General features: G+C 48.5%; 9 protein-coding genes across 9 annotated transcripts; 6 read left to right on the top strand and 3 right to left on the bottom strand.

Annotated features, from left to right (window-relative positions):
• Positions 1 to 189: 189 nt before the first annotated feature.
• Positions 190 to 838, bottom strand: EJ05DRAFT_515313 (uncharacterized protein; the record flags this gene model as incomplete). The annotated part of the gene is made up of 2 exons (XM_033748592.1): positions 534 to 838; positions 190 to 410 (listed from the first exon to the last, which is right to left on the bottom strand). The coding sequence occupies exons 1-2, from the start codon at positions 793 to 795 to the stop codon at positions 190 to 192; spliced, it is 483 nt and encodes a 160-aa protein (XP_033595300.1). The 5' UTR covers positions 796 to 838.
• A 105-nt stretch (positions 839 to 943) lies between these two features.
• On the top strand, positions 944 to 3855 carry EJ05DRAFT_235013 (HbrB-like protein). The gene is made up of 2 exons (XM_033740000.1): positions 944 to 3607; positions 3659 to 3855. The coding sequence occupies exon 1, from the start codon at positions 1189 to 1191 to the stop codon at positions 3583 to 3585; it is 2397 nt and encodes a 798-aa protein (XP_033595299.1). The 5' UTR covers positions 944 to 1188; the 3' UTR covers positions 3586 to 3607; positions 3659 to 3855.
• Positions 3856 to 4492: 637 nt separating this feature from the next.
• Positions 4493 to 5448, top strand: EJ05DRAFT_235015 (uncharacterized protein). Its single transcript, XM_033740001.1, has 2 exons — positions 4493 to 4990; positions 5052 to 5448. Exons 1-2 carry the CDS (start codon positions 4662 to 4664, stop codon positions 5383 to 5385), a joined length of 663 nt encoding a protein of 220 aa, XP_033595298.1. The 5' UTR covers positions 4493 to 4661; the 3' UTR covers positions 5386 to 5448.
• Positions 5397 to 6214, bottom strand: EJ05DRAFT_480868 (YjgF-like protein). Its single transcript, XM_033744954.1, has one exon. The coding sequence runs from the start codon at positions 5915 to 5917 to the stop codon at positions 5501 to 5503; it is 417 nt and encodes a 138-aa protein (XP_033595297.1). The 5' UTR covers positions 5918 to 6214; the 3' UTR covers positions 5397 to 5500.
• Positions 6215 to 7533: 1319 nt separating this feature from the next.
• Positions 7534 to 8380, top strand: EJ05DRAFT_480867 (uncharacterized protein). The gene is made up of 2 exons (XM_033744953.1): positions 7534 to 7740; positions 7798 to 8380. Exons 1-2 carry the CDS (start codon positions 7589 to 7591, stop codon positions 8258 to 8260), a joined length of 615 nt encoding a protein of 204 aa, XP_033595296.1. The 5' UTR covers positions 7534 to 7588; the 3' UTR covers positions 8261 to 8380.
• EJ05DRAFT_234979 (uncharacterized protein) lies at positions 8103 to 16244 on the bottom strand. Its single transcript, XM_033739999.1, has 3 exons — positions 15078 to 16244; positions 9158 to 15021; positions 8103 to 9106 (listed from the first exon to the last, which is right to left on the bottom strand). The coding sequence occupies exons 1-3, from the start codon at positions 16075 to 16077 to the stop codon at positions 8267 to 8269; spliced, it is 7704 nt and encodes a 2567-aa protein (XP_033595295.1). The 5' UTR covers positions 16078 to 16244; the 3' UTR covers positions 8103 to 8266.
• Positions 16245 to 16577: 333 nt separating this feature from the next.
• EJ05DRAFT_480865 (uncharacterized protein) lies at positions 16578 to 17553 on the top strand. The gene is made up of 4 exons (XM_033744952.1): positions 16578 to 16665; positions 16717 to 16735; positions 16783 to 16860; positions 16910 to 17553. The coding sequence occupies exons 1-4, from the start codon at positions 16624 to 16626 to the stop codon at positions 17416 to 17418; spliced, it is 648 nt and encodes a 215-aa protein (XP_033595294.1). The 5' UTR covers positions 16578 to 16623; the 3' UTR covers positions 17419 to 17553.
• Positions 17554 to 17866: 313 nt separating this feature from the next.
• Positions 17867 to 19646, top strand: EJ05DRAFT_515306 (uncharacterized protein). The gene is made up of 4 exons (XM_033748591.1): positions 17867 to 18433; positions 18486 to 18610; positions 18661 to 19046; positions 19099 to 19646. Exons 1-4 carry the CDS (start codon positions 18205 to 18207, stop codon positions 19532 to 19534), a joined length of 1176 nt encoding a protein of 391 aa, XP_033595293.1. The 5' UTR covers positions 17867 to 18204; the 3' UTR covers positions 19535 to 19646.
• Positions 19647 to 20239: 593 nt separating this feature from the next.
• Positions 20240 to 21861, top strand: EJ05DRAFT_515305 (FAD/NAD(P)-binding domain-containing protein). The gene is made up of 2 exons (XM_033748590.1): positions 20240 to 20768; positions 20824 to 21861. The coding sequence occupies exons 1-2, from the start codon at positions 20473 to 20475 to the stop codon at positions 21827 to 21829; spliced, it is 1302 nt and encodes a 433-aa protein (XP_033595292.1). The 5' UTR covers positions 20240 to 20472; the 3' UTR covers positions 21830 to 21861.
• Positions 21862 to 22163: the final 302 nt, after the last annotated feature.

Genomic DNA, 22163 nt, shown 5'->3' with positions numbered 1-22163 from the left:
GGACGAAATCAGATATGAGGCTCGTAGTAGATCGCTGAGAGGGTCTCTTCGCCTTGCAAGCGCGCCTGTGTGGAGTGCGAGTTTAGGGATAATGAGGGCCTTGTCCAAAGGTGTATTGGGTGGTGTATCGAAGGGAAAAAGACAATAAGGAGTACCAGGATCTGAAAACCCCTACAGACTTGTGTACAGTCATTCTATCGTCTCTTCAGATAGATGCGGGGCGGCCTCATATAGCGTAAAGTTAGACATTCTGCGGCTCTGTGCGTTGGAGAGCTCATGATTACTACTGGGAGATTCCGTAGATTCTCTTGTCCAGTATTTGTGAGCTTTGCGGCCGGTCGAAGTTATGTCCCACGGCGCTGGTACCGGGCCACCTTTGCAGTCTATACGCCCCTCTTTGCGACGTTGCACTATGAACATATCATACTTCCACCTGACTTGATAATAATATGCTTGAGGTATCCTCTGTCGTCGTTTATGATGCACCAGACATCCACTGAAGTTTCATCAATCATCCTCAACGACCTCTTCACCGTAGTTCTCTTCCTCCTTAGAATCATCGATGTTTCCTTTGCCATCAGCCACAGCTTTATCGTGTTCCATTTTGTTCGTCAGAAAGGTATTAATCTCGTCCTGAAGCTTGATGGTGTTGCTACGGAGAGCAGAGAGGTACGCTACGCGTTCTTCGGTAGGGGACGTTTCCGAGACTTGGGGGAGATGACGACAGAATATCTTCGGCGAGGACGATGACGAAGCTTCGGCAACATGAACGTACTTCGCTTCGAGATCTGGCATGGCTAAAGCAATGGGGGCTGAGGGAGAGAGATGGTATGATGTTGGATGAAGGTGAAAAAGATCAATTCGAGGTTGCGGGGGACGCTAAGTCCCCACCCTACAACCCCGAGAACTACTAACTAGCCGTAATTAGTGGACTCTCCAACATCATGGACGGATCTAGGTATCCCCTCATTCTCCAGATTATACACCTACAGTTCTACTAATTATCGTTGTCTCTTTGTATTCACTTCTGCCGGATAGAATTGTGTTACCACTGGGCATTTTGTCACGGCCATTGTCCGGCGTGTATGGAAGCCGCAAGTCTTTGACCGTGGACCGAATCCCCCCTCCCTGCGGCCGTGTCACGTATCCCAGCAAGCTTTAGCTCCGCCAACAATCACTCGTCTTGTTATGGCTCCCTCTTCTCCAGCACCTGCATACCGTCGCAGTAACAGTGATTCTTTTGACTCCTCCTCAGACTCCTCAAATGCCACCGCGCTCGCTTCGCGTCGTTCTCCATATACACTGCATGGGAGACAAGTCAATATACCACCTATCAACACGTCCACCGACAGCTTACCACGGCCTCCACTCATTCGCGCTGTGAACGATTCCTCTCGTACTGTCTCTCCCGTGGTAGGCTCGCCTGTAACGTTCGGTTCACACTTCACACACCGACGACAACGTTCACAGGGATACTTCGAACCCACACTTTCGTCTGGCACGCCGAGCACGTCCGCCATGACAAACCTCACCGCATCGCAGATTGCGGCACAGGCTGCGATGCACCCACAAACCGCACACCACAATAGAAAGAGATCGGAGACAATACCTGGGCCTGCGGATCGGAACGCGCCAAACAAAGGACACATGTCGCCTCCCCCTCCTGTACCAGTCGTTGACTTCTCAAATCGATCAAACAATCCAAGCTCGCAATATCAACATGGACTTGCTGGTGGAAGTCGTATGGCGGCAACAAGTGCAGCCAATGCGGCGTACCCCAGGAGTCCAATTCCATCCCCGGGACTGTCAGCAACACATGAACCTACCCCGCCGCCTATACCCCAGGAGCGTGAAATGAAGAAGGAGAAGTCGAAGATGAAGCTGTTCTCTAAACCAAAGAACATTGGTATATCGAGAGACAAGGATGTTGACAGGAAACACCCGCCTCTACCCTCTCCCGGCAAAGCGAATGCGGCTATGAATCGGATGCTGATGAACAACTCGACAACAAGTCTTACTGATCCATCCATGTCTAGCGCAACATCTATCTACTCATCTGCGAATGCCTCGACATCAACGCTAGTACCACTGGATAAAGTGCAGTCATATGCACCAGAGAAGGAAAAGGAAAAGCATAAACATCATTTTCTCTCGCGCCAAAAGAACAAGTTGAAAGAGAAGGATGAATATCATGATCTGCCGTTATCATCTGTCAAGAGTAACTCCAAGCCCACAGATCCTGCCATGCCGCAACCTCTGTACTCATTTGCTCCGAATCCAGCGTCTCCAAGTCATACCAGCTCATTTGCAACCGGGCTTGACTTACGGCATGGCGGTCGAGCATTACGTCAGAAGAAAAAAGAAGAGAAAGCGGCAGCTCTGGCACCCTACGGTGTCGATCCAGCGGATCCAATGCTTCGTGAACGTGGACAGTCTTTCCAGACAGATCGTATCGAATGGGTAGGACCGTCAAGTCTTGGTAATTCTACGTCAGCCGGACCATCGCCGGGTCCAAGTACACTCACGTATGCTGGAGATCTGGCTGCTCTAGGCACAGTCTTTGGTATAGCTGGTCTCACGCCAGACGATGCTTGGCCTTTACTCAAAGCCCGATTGTTACACATATTTGAAGGTGAAGATCCGAGGCCACCGATCGAGGACTTCAATGGACTTGTATCAGTCCATATTAGGCGGTGTATACAGAAACGAAACCCAGTAGCGCTTATCGAGGACCTTAGGGAGCTTTTGCAGACTGGGTTTCTGTCCCTGGATCAGACCTTGAGACATGTACCAGATGATCGGTTGGTAACAAACCTGGTCGAGATGTGGGTCATAGTCTTTACGACCATCCTGCCCTTTCTCCAGGCTGTCTTTTTACCTCTAGATCTCGAATTCAAAGGTCGTGGACCTCTCATGACGTCCCGAGAAGCGTCCGACTTCTGGGCTGCCGTCCCGTCAAATGCCAATTCATCTTCGATCGACCCTCACACACCAACTATCGGCGAAAAGCTAGATGTCCGTCGCATAGTGCTTCTTACTTTCCGTGATAGCGTGCTCCTTCCGCGCAATGATACTTTGATGTCCATATTCTCCCGCCTATCTCTCGAAAATTTATCCGCCGGTATTGCAAGTCATCCGCCAACGCCTAACCTTTCAGCCGAACCACCTCGTCCAGGAACATCAGCATCGACAGACCCCACCTTCTCAAGCTTCAATTCGCAGTCCACTACACTACTCGACACAACCAGCAACGCGTCTTCTCTGGGACTTCGATCACGTGCCACGTCCAATACATCAGCAGGTTCATTCGCCAGTATAGGCCGACAAAGTCCACGCCCACGAGCACGTGAACCAGCACCGGCGCAGATGGACTCAAGTCAGGTCACAGAAACAGTGGGCAGGATGCTTCAATGTGTGAGCGTACTAGCCAGCGTCCAGAGTGGAGACGAAGCGCAGAGTAAGATGGAGCGGTTGACGAAGGAGCTGAAGTATAACTGGCTGGGAAGGGGCAGGACAGGTAGACAGAGGAGAGGGTTTGTAGGGCCGAGAGGAAATAGGGGCGTCGTCGTGGGAGGAGCAGGGTGAGATGGTCAGTATTAGCACAAATGTCAAATCCTACGGCTCATCTCTGTGTTCCAACAATGATGTTTTGGGGTAGCACATCTGGCGAACCATCCGACCCATCTAACAACTTTAACAACCGTGATACATGTCAGCGATATACTGACCACCCGCACTGCAACGGCTCCTTCGCATAAACACACATGCATTTACCCCGCGAAGCTTGTTTCCAAATCAACCCCAGTTTATAAGAAATCTTGGCATGCGGCCACTAAACCATCCCTGAAGACGATCGTCCGGAAGCATGAGCCTCCATCTTCACAAGCTCACAGCATTGTTGTTACGCCTACTACGGCTTCGAGCTTTCAGACCAGGCTCACATTTTCTAAGTCCATCATGTGGCGTTCCACGTGGAGGCATGACATTTTAAGCCGAGGCAGATCCCGTAAAATCACACGCTAAAGCATGAGTCCGGTCCCAAGTGGTGGCTTCGAGAAATGTTTCAGTCCTGCATCAAGTCGTTCTTACTTGTCGTGAGGGGGCATGGTACGGCATCACTGAATTTGATATTATACGAAAGTACGCTCTACTGTCTTGACCTCTCACCACTGGCGTTCGTGTCCATACGATAGCTTCACGATGGTCACAGCACCCGCATAGCACATGAAGGTATACGAGCTTGAAGTCAGGACGACACAAAACCAGTAGAATCAGACAAACAAAGATCGAATAATCCACGACTAGATGGCGGGAATTTACCATGTTGCCCTGAAGGCGCCACGGGATTTTCCATTGCGCATATGCAGCCAATTCAGTTTTCACCCGAACAAGACACTATCATATCAGCGATTCGACGAATAGCTCTACGAAGATGTACCCCGCAAGACGCTTGAGTGTTATGGAGGGCAATTATACCTCTGAGGGTCGCTCTTAGGGTATTAGCTCGCTACGAATGTGATGATCTCACGCTAAGTGGAATAAGCCAGTGACAAGCTATAGAGAAGCCGCGGTATATCTCCCGCCTGGTGCTGATAATTCAGTCGGAACAACAGACCAGACATTGTAGATCCCCGTTCACGCTGTATGGCTTTCTGGTCTGGATGCGGGTATGCGGGACGCTCGATGCACACCGTATCTGGAGGCATATAAACCTTCGAACAACCTCTGGAATCCATCCATTCCTCTCTCGACTCAAGGACTCGAACTACCATTGTACCTCGATCAAAATCTCAATCAGACAGACACCATGGTTCAAGTCATCCTCGCTTTCGCCTTCGCCCTCGGCGCAACCGCTTCACCCCTCATCACACCAGCCCCTGTCGCCGTCGTCAAGGCTCCCAACGAGGTCCGCGTCCCACAGGCCTCATACACCAGCGAGCCCTTCCAATTCCAGCTCCTCCCCATCGAGGGCAAGAACTCCGCCGGTGTCGTACGTGCATCTCTTCCTCCCAGATTCCCTAATGGCAGCCAACTAACCCAATTTCCTACAGGACCAAGTCGGAGGCGAGGGCTTCATCAACCTGGGACCCGGTCACGGTGAGCTCGCGGGTGTGCTTCAGAGCAGTGCTGGAGGACAGGGCGCTGCGGGCCATCTTGCCGGCAACATTGGCGACATTGCGCAGGGCACGGCCGGGGGTTATATCAACCAAGGCGGTGCGGAGGGCTGCATTGGGGGCCATCTCGGACCCGTTGGAGCTACGCTTTGTGCTCCCAACCCTGCCCCTACCGATGCCCCGGGACACATCGACTTCAACCCTGCTCCCGGGAGTCCGAATGCGGGAAGAAAATAATGCGCATTCAAGACACGATGACATGATTGCATGACTGAAGGAAAGGGTAAAGGGATATTCATTGTACATATTTCACCGATAGGAGGCACGCTATACATATGTTGTATATAAATATACCTCTTAAGTCCTCCCCCTGTTTTCCCTTCATCTTAACCTCCCAAGTGTGCCTCAACCTCGATCTCGATCCGCATATCCGCAAACAACCCCTTGACCTCCACAACCGTCATGACTGGCCTATGCCCAGGGCACCACTTGCGCAGCTCCCCGATAATACCTGCACTCATCTCATCGCTCAGCTCCGTCACATAGACTCGCAGAGCATAAACCTGTGCCCAGCCAGCCGATCCAGCATGCACGAGGGCCGTCTGCACATTCGAGAACGCGCGCTCAATCTCGGAAGAAACGCTTGCGTTGGGGGGAAAGGCCGGAGGGCTGGAGGAGTGGATCCAGCCGCCTTGACCGGCGACTTTGATAATGTCGCCGACGCGCACTGTTTGGCTGTAGTGTGTGTTTGCAGCGGCGTGGGTGCCGAAGCCCGGGTATGCAGAGTATTCGAGGTGGGACATTGCTGATGGTCTGGAAGTAGCAGGATAAGAGAGGTACGGAGAGATTATATGATCGGTACTCTGTTAAGATATTTCGAAATGACTACACGATGATTTGGTTGGTGACAAGGGTCGTGTACCAGTGGTCGGAGCAGTTATTTATGAGATACTCGATCAAGCATGGCTGGAAGCATTACTAATGCTGCGGAAGCCGAGATAGAGAAGATGTACATTAGTAATTACGGCCGTAGATTGGACAGCCAAGAATGGCAGGGCTCTATACATTGGCATAGAAGATGTTGGAAGCAATAAGATACCATACCATGTAAGCAGAACGCACGTAGCGGCCATAAACAAGACTCCGCACAGATATCTGAATGGTGAAGGAAGCTTGGCATCTAAGCGTGATGTTACCTGCGCGAAACTAAGAATTCGGTTGGAATAAGAGGGGTTATCGGCGTAGATATAAGACCGGGGCTTGATGAAGTAACTTTAGGAAGCATCTATACTCGGTTCGAGAATATGCCTCGCGCTACGTGATGGGACCCATCATGTATGTAGGAATGGTATTGAGGACTCATCTGTGATATTGAAGCGTCTTCTTAATTACTTTTACGAATTCAACTTAAGTCTACATCCTGACTTTTGTATTCAAATTTCCTATAAATATCTATAATTGTTACCTACTTCAAAGAATAGAATAGACATGTCTGATTATTAATTCAACCTGTCTGTCATCTAACACACGAACTATCCTTACAAAAGATACAGACTGGATCGGCTGGGTGATAAACACATATAGTATACCTCCGAATACTCAAGTATTTGTACGACGAGACCTGAGGTATGCTTATGAGGTCCTGAATGTTTCCGAAGTATCTTTTTCAAGTCCTAATAGAATATATGTAGGAGTACATATCAGTTTTATAACCTCTCATTTAATTTTATACTTGTAATGACCAAACAAAGCAACCATTGAATTAAGCAATTTCTAAACACTACCTATTCATATTACCCTCCATGTCCGAAAACTTTCAAAAAGTCTAACATTAAATACAGCTTCAATGAGACTTGATCCTTTCCTTTTTAAGATTTTCCTATTGTTAAGTGCTTCTCCTAAGACTTCTACATAATTATGTGATTATCTATTATACACTGAAGACTTTCTCCAACTCTCGCCTTGCCCCTAACAATAAGAATGTATAACTCTAGAAAGCCCATTCTATGGTTCAGTCTTTCGTGAAGCTCACTCAGTATCGAGACCTAAAATAAACAAAATGACCCCCAGCGGCGCGTCAATTTGTGGTCATGAGATGGAGTAATCCTCACACTTCTATATCATACAGCCTGTAACCAAAGGATCTCTCTTAACCTTTGTTAATATGACCTACTACCTCATCTGTCTTGATTACACAACAGTTATAGCAGCCTTCGCGTCTACCTATGCTTGATATGGAAGCCACGCCAGAGATATCATGTACGACTGGGGTTATCTGAAACAAGCACACACTAGCCTAGGATTCAGGACCCTAAGTTAGCCAGATTTGCAAGGATGTACGGACCAATATCGATCCTCTGATTGGCTTGAGGTCTGCTAACTATCATATAAAGACCACACCGGTCGCACTCCATACAGCTTTCCCCAAACCTTCTTCCAACCACATCCAAGCTTCGCACGTATTTCAAACAATCATGTCTCGATTCCCAAAACCTTCACCGGAGTCTCTCACTCCAGAACAGCAAGACCTGGAGGCTAGAGTGTTCGATTTCGAGTTCAGCAAGATCCCTGGGCTAGTCTGGAAAGATGAAAACGACTCATTGATGGGCCCGTATGCGTCTCTCTAGTATGTATCTCTCTAATTCAAATATAAACTATACAATTGCTGAGCTCCCAATCACAGCTATACCCCCGAATTGATAGACTCCTGGTTTAACCTCGCAAACGCATTTGTATTCCAGAAATGCTTCACCATGAAGGAGCGCGAGCTCGGCTGTCTCGCCGTGCTTGCAGCTTGCGACTGCCCGTTTGTGCTCTATGCTCATTCGCAGATTGCGCGAAAAGTAGGGTTCTCGGAACTACAGATCAAGCAGGCCGTGAGTGGCAAGTGTCCGGACGGCCTAGAGGAACCAGAGGCTGTTGTGTACAAACTAGCTCTGAAGTTGGCCAAGTCTCGAGCACCACTACCGGATGAAGACTTCCAAGCTGCGGAGAGCGTACTTGGGAAGGGAAAGGTGGCGAGCGTCGGTCATTTGGTTGCAGCATATATCTATGTCACGATGATGACGAATATAGGGAGCGCAGGTTCTGTTCCCGCACTGAAGGATGGCCAATTCTTAGCCAAGAAAGACATAACAAGCGAGTAGCCTCCGTTATGATGCAGAATTCTTGGATCGCTGGGTTTGTGCTAGATATGTTGCAGTTATGTTGATAGTCCTGTCCCCCAGCAAATCGAATACCGGGATATCTACCTCAAAGTTTTTCAGAGTCCAGTTACGAACTTCGATTGCAACCAGTGAGTCTGCGCCGAGACTGTGAAAAGGTTTGTCTGGATTTATTTTATCCACTTGTAGTAGAAGGAGTGACGCAAAGCGCTCTGACAAGGCATTTGTTACGATCGCTGCTGCCTCGATATCAGTCGCTGCTTCATTCACCTGCTCTTTCAGAGTGCTATCCTCACGGGCAAGCCCTGAGGTCGAGGTTTTGCGTCCGTGAGTGACACGCATTAAGCTCCACAAAGGCGTTTGCAGCGCTTCAGACAAATAATGACCTTCCGCAACGCTATCGACTGGTTTCTTGACGCCAGTGATAACCTGGCACTTAGATGAGCTATCAGCCAGAGTACCGTCCCGACAGTAGATCTCAAGCAATGCCAATACGTCTTGCTCTGGAATTGGTATGTAGAGGCCTGATCGGACAAAACGTTCAAGCATGATACTGTCCAGAAGTCCTCCGGTCAGAAGAGCGCCAAGATCGATTGAGACTGCCCTCTCTCCTTTAGACACTCTATAGCGTGCAAGTGCATCTTGATAGGTACTGCTGGCAGCGTAGTTCATCTGTGTCGCTTGCCCAAGCACACCAGATAGTGAAGATGTCATAATGAAGAAATCCATGCCTTGAGGAAGAATTTCATGCAGATTCCAAGATCCGTCAACTTTAGGCCTGGTCACGCTATTCCAGTCTTCGAAGTCCATCTTCTCGTAGGCTTTATCCTGGAAATTACGTTAGTATCGTGTCATACCTGAACGGAAAAGTGTACCTACATTCAGGATGCCAGATGCTTGGATGCAACCCTTGATTCTTGGCATCGTCGCTGAGATCTCGGATAAGACACTACGCAGAGTGTCGTAATGCGAGATATCGCAGATGGGCGCCGCGACTTCAATTCCTGCCCCTCGGAAGTCTTGAAGCATCATCTTTGCTTCAGGTGTTCGGGCACCGGACCGGGATAGTAGTATCATGTACTTAGCATTGTTCCGCGCCATCCATCGCACTACTGCTTGACCTAAAGCACCGAAAGCCCCGGCTACTACATAGGTTGCCGTGGCATCAAATATCGCCTTATCAGCAATGGGCGTATGAAGTGTGATTTTGTCATCATTCTTGAGCTCTAGGATCGTCTTTTCGACATATCCCGGCTTCAGCATTTCAAGCGCGTCTTCGGCATCCTGCAAAGCAAACACCGGAGCCTTTTGATGACCCATACCTTGCTGACGAATGTATTGTGCGGCCGAGGTCAGGCAGTTGTCCTCATTATAGTAGTGCGATAGGATGGAGTCGTATGTCATGGAAAATGCAATAGCGTGCTTCGACAAATTAGACGTTTGAGCTTGCGGCAGATCACAATCCAGGTCCATGCGCAAGCGAAAGTACTGCCCGAATTTGGAAGTATACGTTGATGCGTCGTCGATGCCCGTCGCCATGCCAATATCTATGACAACATCTGCGCCTTTGGGTTTCATCGCGAAGAGATACTGTGATGAGCACGGCGTAGGTAAGACAGTGCACTGATACTGGCAGAGTTCCTCCGTAGTACAATCCGTCTCTGTTGTGATGAACAGTTGAGGGCCAAGCGGCTGCACGATATGCAGTAATGCTCGTACGAAAGATGCAGAACCACCGTGAATCAGTACAGTACTGTTACTGTTTATTCGTAAAAGCTTGGTGGTTAGCACATATGATACAAGTAGGTCTTTCGGTAGCGTAGCCGCCGTTGAATAGTCCATATCGTTTGGAAATCGGACTGCCTGTGTCTGTCGAACTCTGACATTGGACAACGGAAGGACATGCGCCAGAAAACACACACGATCTCCTCGCTGAAGTTGTACACTATGTCCTACATGTGTTACAACACCTGATCCTTCGCAAAGTGGAACATCGTTTTCTGGCTCAAACCTTTCATGTTTGAGAGTTGTCTTTTCGAGGCCCAAGGCTTGCACTTCAATTTCTATTTCATTGTCTCTTAGCGTGGGATGACCCGGAGACATCGATTCACATCTTATACGTCCATCAGCTGAGCGTTTTATGGCAAAAGGTCTTGCCGAGATCGTGTCTTGCGTTTTCAATTCTGTCCCGTTGGCGATAGCTGACATCTGGCCCGAAATAGGTGAAGCTTCGGTTATACGTCGAATATGAATATTATCATCAACGATGCAGTATTCTTCTTGAACCCCTGGAGAGCAGGACCCGTGCGCATGAACTATTTGGCACACGTGCCTCGCTTGGTCTTCAATGCTTCGTTTACTACATTCCAGTGTCAAGGTCGAAACGGTAACGTTCATCTCAATCCTTAGCACCTTAACAAATCCATCGATCATGCCGTAATTTGGATCCGAGGCGGTCCCTCCACCGGATGATACCCAAATGACGTGTTTAGCGCGGCGGAAGACGTTTCTCAGTAGGTCAAACTTCACTGCTGTCATAGTCCGCAAGAATGGCTCGTATATGTCTATTAGGAAGACGAGTTGCTCGTTCGACGCTCCTTCCGATTCAGAAACTTCTTCCAGAGTTGAGATACAGACAGGGCGATAATCGAAGTCAGAGTATTCTTCCTGAATCCGTTTACCCAACTTTAATTCCATGTGCGATCCCGAGGTAACAAGTGTTACAGAAGGTTGATGGGGTATTTGCAGAGCAACTGGATCTATATCTGGATCCGCAACAGTAGTCGCACAGAATATACTGTTGAACTGGATCACTGGATTCTCGAAGTCGTGCAGAACAAGGTGCGGACCTGCAAAGCCGCTTGATTGGAACAGATCGGACCACTGTTCTTCGGAAAGTAGCCGACTCATACGGCACCCGTCTGTCTCTGCGCGCCACCAACCATTGGTCAGCCCAAGGATGAAACCTGGCTCGATCCTCGTTGGCTGTGTTATTTCATGAAGTATCAATTGTCCACCTGGTTTTAAAAGCTTGCGCACTCGTTGCATTGTTGTGATGAGGCTACTCGTTGCATGAAGCACGTTCGACGCTACAATTATGTCGAAGCTAGACTTGTCGAATCCCTGATATATAGGATCTTGCTCAATGTCTAGCGTCTTAAAGATCATTTTCGGATGATTTGGACCCAATCGGGCTTGAGCTCGCTGTAGCGAGACCAATGATATGTCCGCATAGACGTAGTCAGAGAATAAGTCCACTCCTACAGCATCATCCCATAGGGCATGTTCGATATGATGAGTGAAAGACCGGGTACCATCGCCTATGTCCAGGATTTTGATATCAGGGTTCTTCAGGGCCAGAAAGCGGATATATCTTGATGCTCTCTCCATGTAAGTCGAGTTTAACGACATCTCCTTGTGATAAATTCCTGCTGGATTTTCTTTGAAGTTGGAACGTGGATCCAATAGGTTCGTGCCTCCGTTCAGAATGTGCGACAACTTCTGCCCAGCCTCTAGATATAATAAACCAAGTGGCCCTTGTGACTCCAGTCGAGATCTGCATTCTTCAATGCTAATCTTACTTGGGCTGGATCGAGCATCAGTGTCTCGAAGTACCCAATTGACCCATTTTAAGTAGCGAGCGAGATGAGGCTGCTGCTTGCTCAATCGGCTGGAGATCTTGTGATGTCGAAATCCTTTCAAAATGTATTCCACATATTCTCGGACAGCTTCCCAGAAGTCGATTGCCATATCTTCTTCTCCGGCTGGAGGCTGAAGAAACTTTTGAAGCTGATGAGGCGGCATCTTCTCTATGTCCAAGAATGAGTCCACGTGGTAGAAGCAACCCTTTTGAAGACTTTTTGACAAAATATTGGAGTCAAAACCTGCGACAGTCTTAGTAGTGATTCCTTTAACTACAACATGCAACGACGAGTCAAGATGATCCAGTGCAAATATATCGGTCACACTGCTTTGATCATTTTGTGACAATACTTCAGCTGAAGCCTCAAGCTTTATGGTCTGTAACTTAGGAGCCGCAGAGATCCATAAGCTATCAATATAAGCCGGAACCTGGCTAGGGATATTGCGCGTTGCTCCATATGTTAGAGCAACAAGACCCATATGCATCACAGTGTCGAGGCTTGCGGGGTGTAAGAGATAATCTGCGAAGTCCTCGTCCATAGCCAGTGCCTCAGGTATGTCAATGATAGCAGTGGCAGTTCGGTCTCCGTTGAATTTTGCACTAGTAATTCCTTGGAAGCTAGGCCCATAGTGGTATCCTTGACTTTGCCAAGACTCGTAAAGGTCCTTGGGTAGCACATCTTGCGCACATAAGGCCTCATGGGCAATACGGCGCCGCTTATAGTGACACCCAATCTCAGCCTCAGCTTGCCTTCCATGGTCGTACTCGACGCTCACAGAGCCATCAGAACATTCGGTCCAGTGGTTTTGTTGTCGACAAAACACTGAAAATCTCCAAGCGCATGGCTTCTTTCTTTGCTGTGTGTCGATCGGATACATCGACAGTCTCAGCTCTATGTCATCTGTGTCTTTTGAAAATATCACGGGATATTTGATGTGCATATTTCGCACAACAAATGCAGACTTGTGTTCAACATCGTCTGTGAGTTGTGTAACAGCTGAGATTGCCATTGATACCATCGCTGAAGCGGGAAGCATAGTCTGTGAACTGATCCTATGATCCAATACCCATGCCAATTCTGCCACTCTGAGCCTACACCTCCACTGCGGTTGGAGAGGGTTCCATTCCCGTGACCTCTTCCCTAAGAGCGGAATATGTTTGTGCGAGCGAAGTCTGTGGTTCCGGGAGACTTCACTTTCATGCCAAAATGACTGGGAGTGGTCAAACTTGTATTGAGGTCCGTCAGGGAGAACCTTAGGTTGATCCAGATTGTCCTCTCCTAGCTCGTTCAGGAATCTTAGATCCACTGGAAAGCCTTCGCAGGCTAATTTTCCTGCCAGCTGAAGAAGGCACTTGCTTGCAGACTGATTGCGATAGAGTACTGAGCTATACTGAAGATCTTTTTGCCGTGGAAGCGTCTCCAGTATCTCACGAACCGGGAGGCTAAGCGCGGCATGTGGGCCGATTTCGATCAGATGGTCTACGACAACGGCCCGATGATGACTACCGTCTATCTTCGGCGTCAAGCTCTTTGGGCCTTGTAGACAAAGCGTGGTAAGAGCCGCGGTAAACTCTACTGGTTGAATCATATTCGTGGTCCAATGTGAAGGGTCCCGTAACTGATTATGAGAGACCCTCAATCCAGTGACGGTTGAGATCATGGGTATGTCATACCTCGTTCCCGGTTTCAGGCCTTCAAATTGGGCTAAACAATCCTTTACGATACATTCCAACTGCGGCGAGTGATAAGCAGCACTGACGCGTACAGCTCTGGCAAATACTCCATGAGATTGAAGTTCTACGCGAAGCATGTTCAGTTGGTCGAGTGGGCCGGACAAAGTCAGGTTTTTCGGACTATTGAAGCAAGAGATGGCGATGTTGAAGTCTGGAATTTTGCAGCGCAGTCGTTTCATGTAGGGCTCGAGTGTGCTCTCCCCTATTCCTACGGCTAGCATTCCTCCTTTCATAGTGCTCCTTTCTTGGACTTTGGATACGTAAAGACCTCTGTAATAGCAAAGTCGCAAAGCAGATGCCTTAGATATAGCACCGCTACAGTATGCCGCCGCTATCTCTCCCATAGAGTGGCCGACTACTGCCATCGCCCGGACATTCGCTTCATAGAGGAGGTCAACAAGCCCGATTTGCAAAATGCAAGTGAGTGGCTGAGCAATCTCGGGCTGGTCAACGCGGCTTTCATCCGGTGATCTCCATAGCTCTTCTCTTACGGACCAAACATTTCCAAGGGCTCGCAAATGTTTATCAGCCTCATCGATAAACCTTGCAAACATTGGATACTCAAAAAGTTCACGGCCCATCGCACACCATTGAGCACCTTGGCCTGTGAAGATGAAGGCGAGTCGAGGGGTGTCAGACTTTTTCTGTATGCGTGTCACTGATCTGGGATCGACCGTAACCAAATCCTCCAGGCTTGTGGCACATATGGCGGCAGACCATGATAGTCGGCTACGTCGTGTGTCCAAAGTATATGCCAAGTCTCGAATAGACACTGGATGCTGATCTGGTCCTCTCCTTTTTTTGCTGTACTCTTGCCAGTCCACTATCATGGATTGAAGTGCTGAAGATTCATGTGCAGAAAATAATAAGACCATTGGTTGATTGCCCTTGTCATGGCGCAAGTCTGAATAATGATTTGAGACCTCATTCCAATCATTCATCTCAGATGCCGTGACAAGAGGGTATGTGTTATGATGAGCATAAAGACCATTTCGGAGAAGATAGCTCTGCGCATCGTCAAGTACCAGGTGAGTGTTACTGCCTCCATAGCCGAAAGAATTAACACTCGCTCTCCTGATTTCTGTATTTTGGGGCCACGGAACACATGCTTTGGGAAATGCAAGACAAGAATCAATCTGGTCGATCTTTTTGTTGACATTAATGAGATTGGCTATCGGTGTAATGACACCGCTTTCCAGAATCATGATAGCTTTGATCACCCCAGCTATTCCGGCAGCACCTTCGAGGTGACCTATGTGGGACTTCGCAGATCCAATATAGAGAGGATCTGTAGTATCTCTGTCCCATTGGAAAACTGACTTGATAGCTTTAGCTTCGATTGGATCTCCGACTGGAGTTCCGGTTCCTACACAGAATCATGAATCAGCAAGTCAACAATATCAGAGGCATAATATCTCTCACCATGTGCCTCGAAATATCTGGTGTGCTTCAGAGAAAGTCCAGCATTGCGATATGTTCGACGGATGAGCTCAGCTTGAGCAGTACTGCTAGGCTGTGTGATTCCTGGAGTTCGACCATCCTGATTTGATCCAGTTGCACGGAAGATAGCCCTAATTGTATCATTATCCCGAACAGCCTGTGATACAGGTTTCAGTAGTAACACAGCCACACCTTCTCCACGTGAATATCCATTGGCCTTCTCATCAAAGGACAACGACTTCCCATCGGGGGAGAGCATATGCATGTGATCCAGGATATGCGAATAGTCGGGATCGAAAAGAAGACTCGAACCAGCAACGACTGCTAGTGTTGATTCGCCTGTCCTCAGTCCTTGGCAAGCCATATCGATGGCCATAGCGCTACTAGAACATGCAGAGTCTAGGTTGACAGATGGGCCACGAAGGTCATAGAACCAACTGATTCTACTCGCCAGCATAGAGAGCGAGACCCCAAGTGCCCCATACGTGGGTAGGTAATCAGAATCCCTCATCATCATGGTAAAGTAGTCACTCGAAAAGCATCCCGTGTGCACGGAGGTTCTTGTGCCCCTAAGATCCTCCATTCGTAGACCTGCATTCTCAAATGCACGGTAAGAGGTCTCAAGTAGGATCCGTTGTGCTGGGTCGATTGCATGGCTCTCAGCCGGGGATATCCCGAAGAAACCGTTGTCGAAGGCATCCAGGGGTTCATCTTCGGGAATGTAGTTTGCACCCTTTACATTCAGTGCGTCTTTTTTCGTCGGGTGATAGAAAGCATCCACATTGAATCGACTTGGGGGAGTGGCTGTCATGGCATCTTGCCTCGTCTTCAAAAGCTCCCAGAACTTTTCGGCAGAAGATCCTACTTGAGGAAACCTCAAAGAGAATCCGATAATGGCGATAGGCTCCAGGAAATCTACGTCCTCATCGAAAGCTTCATCCTCAACACGGTCATCATGCCCCAATAGTCGGCCCGGTGACATGACGAGAGCTGAAAGATGCGAACGCAGTGCGCCACTGACCACTGACCAGTAGACAAGGACACCTGGTCTTGGCCAAGAGAGTGAATATTGAACACTCCCAAATCCACGGGTCGATTGCGTGAAATAATTGATATGCCGATTCTAACAAAGTAGAGAAGTGAATCTGAAGCGCATAAGGATAAGAGTTCAGAGAGGAACTTGAAGGAGACTTTCCTGGGAATAGATCTGATGAAACCACTTGGGCGAGCTTCAACTTGGCTAGTTTGTCGATAGATGATAGCACCTTGTTACCGATTAAGGTTAAATTGGTAATTCTGATTCCGTCATGATCCCTGTCAACAAAAATGGAACCGTTCCAAGAAGTGCTTGCCAGTTGTGATGTCAGGCATTGACACCTTGATAGTCCGTGATAGGTCCGTTGATAGTCCGGCTCCTGCCGGTTGAATGGGTATAAACATGGGGCCGCAGCGATTAGTACGGATTGAAGTACTCATTATGCACTTTGACTAATTCAGTCTTTCCGAATTGACAAGCCACTGGAACGATATGCGGTTTCTTTGCCTGCATGGTGCAGGTACATCCAGCAAGGTAAGAGCTCCAGAACTCCGGCTTGAGCGGAGCTGACGTTGAAGATTGTAGATCTTCGAAAGCCAGACTGGTAGGTCTGATCACAAGGCTTTGGAAACAAGGACTGACGCTCTGAAGCTGCTTTGCGGCATGAACTTGGGCCGGGACATAGTTATCATTTCGTTCAAGGGGTTGTGCAAGCACCTATGCACCGAGGTAAGAGCCCTTACAGTTGATTAAAACCATATTATGACTGAGAGACAAGCCATTGAGAAGTTGTCCAACCCGGCCGATGAGCATTTCGTCTACTACAAGCCATCCGATCCTATCTCCTTTAGCAAGGCCGTGACTGATCTAGGAAGTTACGTTGCAGACGAGGGGCCATTTGACGGTGTAATGGCTTTCTCTCAGGGTACCTCTCTTGCATCGGCGTTTATGATTGCCAAGCAGAATCGACAAAACGGCACGGCGCCATTCAAATGTGCCATCTTCTTCTGTGGACGACCACCGTTCGTGGACATACCCGACCAGCAGGCGACCGCCGATACAGATATTCAGCTCTACACAGCCCACATTTGGGGGGCGAGGGATGAAGAGCCAGAGTTAGCACCTCAGCTAGCCCAAATGTGTAAGGCGAGCAAGCGCCATGTCTTTGCTCATGATGGGGGTCATGAGATTCCTGGTGGCAGGGATAGTGTCGCTTTCAATGGCACGGTCCACGTTATCGAAAGGATGCTCGCATCTGTGGAGAAGTCAAATATGCGAGCAAGCTAAGACCCACTACGGCTCTGAGGACTTCTGGCGGTCAGTGCAAGGACAATGATGCATGGTGGTAGGGATCAATTCGTAGTTGATGTCGATTTAGGGCGTAAGACAGGTAGAAACTGAACCCGGACATTAGTATTCACCACAGCAGAGCGTGTAACTGTGATGCCGTGCAGTAAGTGCCGTATGAAACACTGGTAGTGAACGGAAAAGGTCGGAGAGACGTCTGGAAGGTTTGAGGAAGGTTGTTTGACAAGCCGTTTTACATTATCTACGAGGGGCTCGCCGAGCCGGCGTGGCTTCCAATTCGGGTTAGCCCGTCGCTAGACGCAGGGAGACGCAGCAAGACGCGCACAACACGGCGCTAAGCCACATTAAGCGTGCTATATTGGACTAACTATCCACGACTCGACAACAACCTTGCTTGTTGCTCAAGTGCTTGTACCTGCAACCTGAAGTCCCGGATGCATCAAGTTGTTTCTGCTGCAGTAATCCTGGACCTTCATACGCTGAGCACATGGTATGCCATCAGGTCCGGCAGACTTCATCCAATCAATGGCATTGGCAGGCTGCCGAAAGCGACTATCCCTCGGTACCTTGTCTACTCATCATTGTTATTGAGGCCCGTGGTGAAACGCAACTATGCACACAACCATGTCTGCTCATGCAATGTAAATCTTAAGGCTGTTACTATTTTGACAGATCTGGTAACTGGAAGGACTAACGAGCAGCCTTATAGCCATCAACTATTCACTCCTAACAGCTAGCAGTTCAGTTTGCCTCCTCCAGAGAAAAATGTTTTCTTCCAATATCATATTTCGCAGACAAACTCTGCCTCCAGGCATGCTGGAAGGTCCGGCGTTGGCGCCTCCTCCAGGCGTGGTACCAAACTTTGTTAATCCGCCAGACCTCACTGAGGTGTTTGTTGGGACAACGATTGTCTGTATCGTGATCGCTACATTCCTGGTATTTGCGCGCATATATACCAAGCTGGCCATCATAAGAAGAGCGACCTGGGATGACTGTAAGTGGTGTCTAGGCTACCAGGTGTATGGTCGTAGAACTGATACTCGAAGGGATTCTACTTCTCGGATGGTCAACTTTCATCCTTATGAACGCTTTCAGTTGCGCATTCGCTTTTCATGGTGCAGGGCGACACCAATGGAATGTCCAACTAAAGAATATGATACTCATTGGAAAGGTATGCGAAACAGGCATCGAATCATTCAGGTTTGTGTTAAGATAATGCAGTATTTCCAATATGCGGCAGGCACATACTCCGCTACGCTCGCGCTGGTCAAACTTTCAATTTGTGTCCAGTTGCGCACCATATTTGCGCCTACCAAAAAGTCCGACTTCATGTGGTGGTCCACATGGAGTTTTGGTATTTTTGTGCTTCTGTACTATTTGGTAAATGTGTTTGTTGTCATCTTCCAGTGCAATCCACGAGAGAAAGCCTGGGAACCCTTCCTTCGTGGCGAATGCGCTGATCAGAACGCAATCTACTTGACGTGTGCCATTTTCAACATTGTGAGCGATATCGTCATTATCCTCATTCCTCAATATGCCATTTGGAAGCTCCGGATGCCGTGGCAAAAACGTCTGCAGATCGCACTGATTTTCATGACTGCAGCTTTGTAAGTCACGGAACCATCGAGCAGACAAACAAGAAATGCTAACCTATACTAGTGTCTGTGGATGCTCTGCAGTGAGGATATACTACACTGTACAACTGAACATATCGCCTGATATCTCCCGCGTTGGACTCAAATTCGGACTTTGGGCTGTGGCCGAAGTGACCGCAACGATGATTTGCGCCTGCTTGCCTACCTTTCCGCGATTCTTCCAGGCAACGATCATGAAGACATCTTTCTTTACAAGTCTAAAGAGTCGCACTTATGCTTATGGTAAAGGGTCGAAATTCTCATCGTCCACTGTATCAGGGAATGGTGCATTGTCATACCGACGAATGGACGAAGCTGAACGGAAGTTGAGATCTCCTTCAGAGCATGAAGACGTGGAGCTCGGACCGTGTCGTCCGGACGATGGTATCATCAAGCAGACTGAGATCTCAATGACAGCTGATCTAGCTCAGCCGGCTGAGCCTGTTAAGTATTGGAATTGAGAACATTGTAACACCATATTGTTTGGGGCATCAAAGAGGCATTTTGACTATGATTATGATTTTAAGCTTGAATGTATACAACATTATATCCAGATGAATTATCTTCTCTCGTGTTCGGGTACATGTATTGTCGTCTAGAGTTGAATTACAATCATTACATCAACCACCAAGTCACGTTTCTGAGCCATCGTATAACTTACGCAGCTACCAAAATCCAACGATTGTTCCCCCGTCCCCCCAACCGTGCATGTCGAGTCGTCGACCTAATCGGATGGAATGTCGTGCACTGCTCGCTGTTGGCTGTAGCTATGATGTGTTGCAGGTGGGTCAGTTCGACGGCACGACTGTCCTATGTACGGAACAGACAGGGTCCCCCACACTCCATGTCCTCCGGTTGTTGCTTGGAAGTCTATACAATGACCAATTACAATGTCTTGGCACTCTACGGTCCTTATTCATAGAGTGTTACGCCCAGATTCATCCCACCCGGCAGGGCGACTGGGGGCCGCTTAGTGACACTCCATCGAACGCACAGATGTCTGGGGCTGTCATTCGGCCGTATTACCATACAGAAGTATGTCTAGCGTGAGACGGACGATAAGCGGGAAGGATGACGCTTGGATAGGAGCCACGTGCCGGGTAGCGTTGAACCATCAGTTCTTCCTTTCTTGCCATCTTAGGAGAACCTTGGGAACAGAAAGCTATGATCCTTCATACAACTAGTGCAAGCTTGTATGCGTTGGTCGTTCGAAGATCTAATGGCGTGCTGTATAGATACCAAGGATCTATAAATATATCGAACCATAACTCGCGACTTAGCGTGACGTGCTCGAGTCGCATCAAAGAGCGATCGGGTTCGTGTAGAACGGCACTCACAAACTCTTCTCGTACAACTCCCCGTGCCTTTTGATATCATATCACACTCTACCAGGACCAATATGTCGCACACCGACTTTCGTGTCATTATTAACGGCGGAGGACCTGTTGGACTCCTAGCTGCTCACCTCCTTACTGCGGCCAAAATCAAGTATGTCATTCTTGAGAAAAGTTCAACGGTTGCCGCAGAAGGCGGTGCGTGTATCTTTTTGCAAGGGAGTACGTTGCGTGTTATTGAGCAGCTTGGTTTTCTAGAGCAGTTGATAGCCCTGTCGACTCCTATGGAGTTCAAAGAAGATCGTATGATAGGTGGAAAAACATGTAGACGCACCGAGGTTGGATCACTCTGGATGAATAAGTCAGTTGCCCTTGATCTTCACCCTTTTTGTATAATCATTGACTGATATATGCAGCCATGGCTACCCGTGCCTCTACCTGCCTCGGAAGGCATTAGTCGGATTTTTACGTGATTCTCTTCAGAATCACGGAGAAACGATACGACTGAACTCAAATATTTCCGACATTAAGACAGGCGCCAATGGCGTGCGTGTGTTCCTTAATGATGGCTCCGTCGAAAATGGTTCTATTGTTTTAGGCTGCGATGGTACCTACAGCCATACATTGAGGACTGCGCAGAAGTTAGCTCAAGAGAACGGCCTCCAAACACAAGGTCTCTCCACCACTCGACATATCCAAACATTGTATGGCTATGCTCCTTATCCTGGTCGAGGCGAGATAGGCACTCTTTATGAAGCAAGGTCGAGCCCTTTAGGTGCCCAATCATGTGCCAATGCAGAGACAGTGATCTTTGTGCTTGCTAGGCGCCTACCCAAAGCTAGAATTGAGCGAAAACACTATACAGAGGAGGAGAAGCAGGAGTTCGTAGACGCCTGGAGAGACAAACCTATCTTCGCAGACGTGACTTTTGGCGAGATATGGAAAAAGTCCCAATGGTCAATCTTGACTGACCAAGAAACCGGCTTTTCGGATCTATGGTACCACGACCGCATCGTCATGGCTGGAGACTCTGTCACCAGTATGGAGTCCTTCGCTGGCATGGGGTTTAATATCGGAGCAATGCATGTTGTTTCCCTGATCAACGGTCTCGAAGAACTGATTGATCGCGAAGGCAGCTCGCCGCCAACATCGTCTCTCACGAACGTTTTCGAAACGTACCGGGCGCAAGTAGAGAAACCCTCTAGGAATGCGATAGATCTCACCACCAAAGCCGTCGATGGAACCACATGGCCATCATGGCTCTCATACATGATCGATCAGTATGTGTTTCCCCTGGTAGGAGTGCGCAATATTATGCATCAGGTCTTCAGTAAAGATATCATCCGCTATGGGCAGCTTGTAAAATTTTTACCAAAGGAAGGCACGAAAACAGGTGCGGTTGCTTGGCATTTTGATCCCTGAGTCATAGCATACATGGTACACAACGACATTCGTCTTCCTCTATACTGCTTTTATCCATGTCTTGACGTCGCTCTCACGCCATATCGGTCACTGTATAGATCTGAAATGACGGCTTGATCGATATGTCCATCTCCAGTATCTTCTGTCACCCGTAAATTCGCGAGACAGTGTGCAGGTCCACGTGCATCAAATCGGGTTGCTACAGTATGCATTGTTACCAGAGTGACACCCAGGAGCCACGTTATTGGAAGCTCGAGCCAAGTGTGTGATTTTAGGCCGTGCATGGATGTATGAACCCAAATGGAGGCTGCAGTGGTAGCGGGAAGGATCCGGA

Source organism: Pseudovirgaria hyperparasitica (assembly GCF_010093815.1).
Source record: "Pseudovirgaria hyperparasitica strain CBS 121739 unplaced genomic scaffold EJ05scaffold_27, whole genome shotgun sequence".
NCBI lineage: Eukaryota > Fungi > Ascomycota > Dothideomycetes > Acrospermales > Acrospermaceae > Pseudovirgaria > Pseudovirgaria hyperparasitica.
The sequence above is the reverse complement of the archived record's forward strand: the minus strand, read 5'-3'. Positions and strand labels throughout refer to the sequence as shown.

Excerpts from the sequence above, each read along its gene's own strand:
- EJ05DRAFT_235013 (XM_033740000.1), top strand. The coding sequence starts at position 1,189 with ATGGCTCCCTCTTCTCCAGCACCTGCATACCGTCGCAGTAACAGTGAT.
- EJ05DRAFT_480867 (XM_033744953.1), top strand. The coding sequence starts at position 7,589 with ATGTCTCGATTCCCAAAACCTTCACCGGAGTCTCTCACTCCAGAACAG. Across the intron at positions 7,741-7,797 it reads GGCCCGTATGCGTCTCTCTA|CTATACCCCCGAATTGATAG; the intron begins GTATGTATCTCT and ends TCCCAATCACAG.
- EJ05DRAFT_235015 (XM_033740001.1), top strand. The coding sequence starts at position 4,662 with ATGCGGGTATGCGGGACGCTCGATGCACACCGTATCTGGAGGCATATA. Across the intron at positions 4,991-5,051 it reads GCAAGAACTCCGCCGGTGTC|GACCAAGTCGGAGGCGAGGG; the intron begins GTACGTGCATCT and ends AATTTCCTACAG.
- EJ05DRAFT_480868 (XM_033744954.1), bottom strand. The coding sequence starts at position 5,917 with ATGTCCCACCTCGAATACTCTGCATACCCGGGCTTCGGCACCCACGCC.
- EJ05DRAFT_480865 (XM_033744952.1), top strand. The coding sequence starts at position 16,624 with ATGCGGTTTCTTTGCCTGCATGGTGCAGGTACATCCAGCAAG. Across the intron at positions 16,861-16,909 it reads GCAAGCACCTATGCACCGAG|CCATTGAGAAGTTGTCCAAC; the intron begins GTAAGAGCCCTT and ends CTGAGAGACAAG.
- EJ05DRAFT_515306 (XM_033748591.1), top strand. The coding sequence starts at position 18,205 with ATGTTTTCTTCCAATATCATATTTCGCAGACAAACTCTGCCTCCAGGC. Across the intron at positions 18,434-18,485 it reads AAGAGCGACCTGGGATGACT|GGATTCTACTTCTCGGATGG; the intron begins GTAAGTGGTGTC and ends TGATACTCGAAG. Across the intron at positions 19,047-19,098 it reads ATTTTCATGACTGCAGCTTT|TGTCTGTGGATGCTCTGCAG; the intron begins GTAAGTCACGGA and ends AACCTATACTAG.
- EJ05DRAFT_234979 (XM_033739999.1), bottom strand. The coding sequence starts at position 16,077 with ATGTCACCGGGCCGACTATTGGGGCATGATGACCGTGTTGAGGATGAA. Across the intron at positions 15,022-15,077 it reads CAGATATTTCGAGGCACATG|GAACCGGAACTCCAGTCGGA; the intron begins GTGAGAGATATT and ends GATTCTGTGTAG. Across the intron at positions 9,107-9,157 it reads AAGCATCTGGCATCCTGAAT|GATAAAGCCTACGAGAAGAT; the intron begins GTAGGTACACTT and ends CGTAATTTCCAG.
- EJ05DRAFT_515305 (XM_033748590.1), top strand. The coding sequence starts at position 20,473 with ATGTCGCACACCGACTTTCGTGTCATTATTAACGGCGGAGGACCTGTT. Across the intron at positions 20,769-20,823 it reads GGATCACTCTGGATGAATAA|CCATGGCTACCCGTGCCTCT; the intron begins GTCAGTTGCCCT and ends TGATATATGCAG.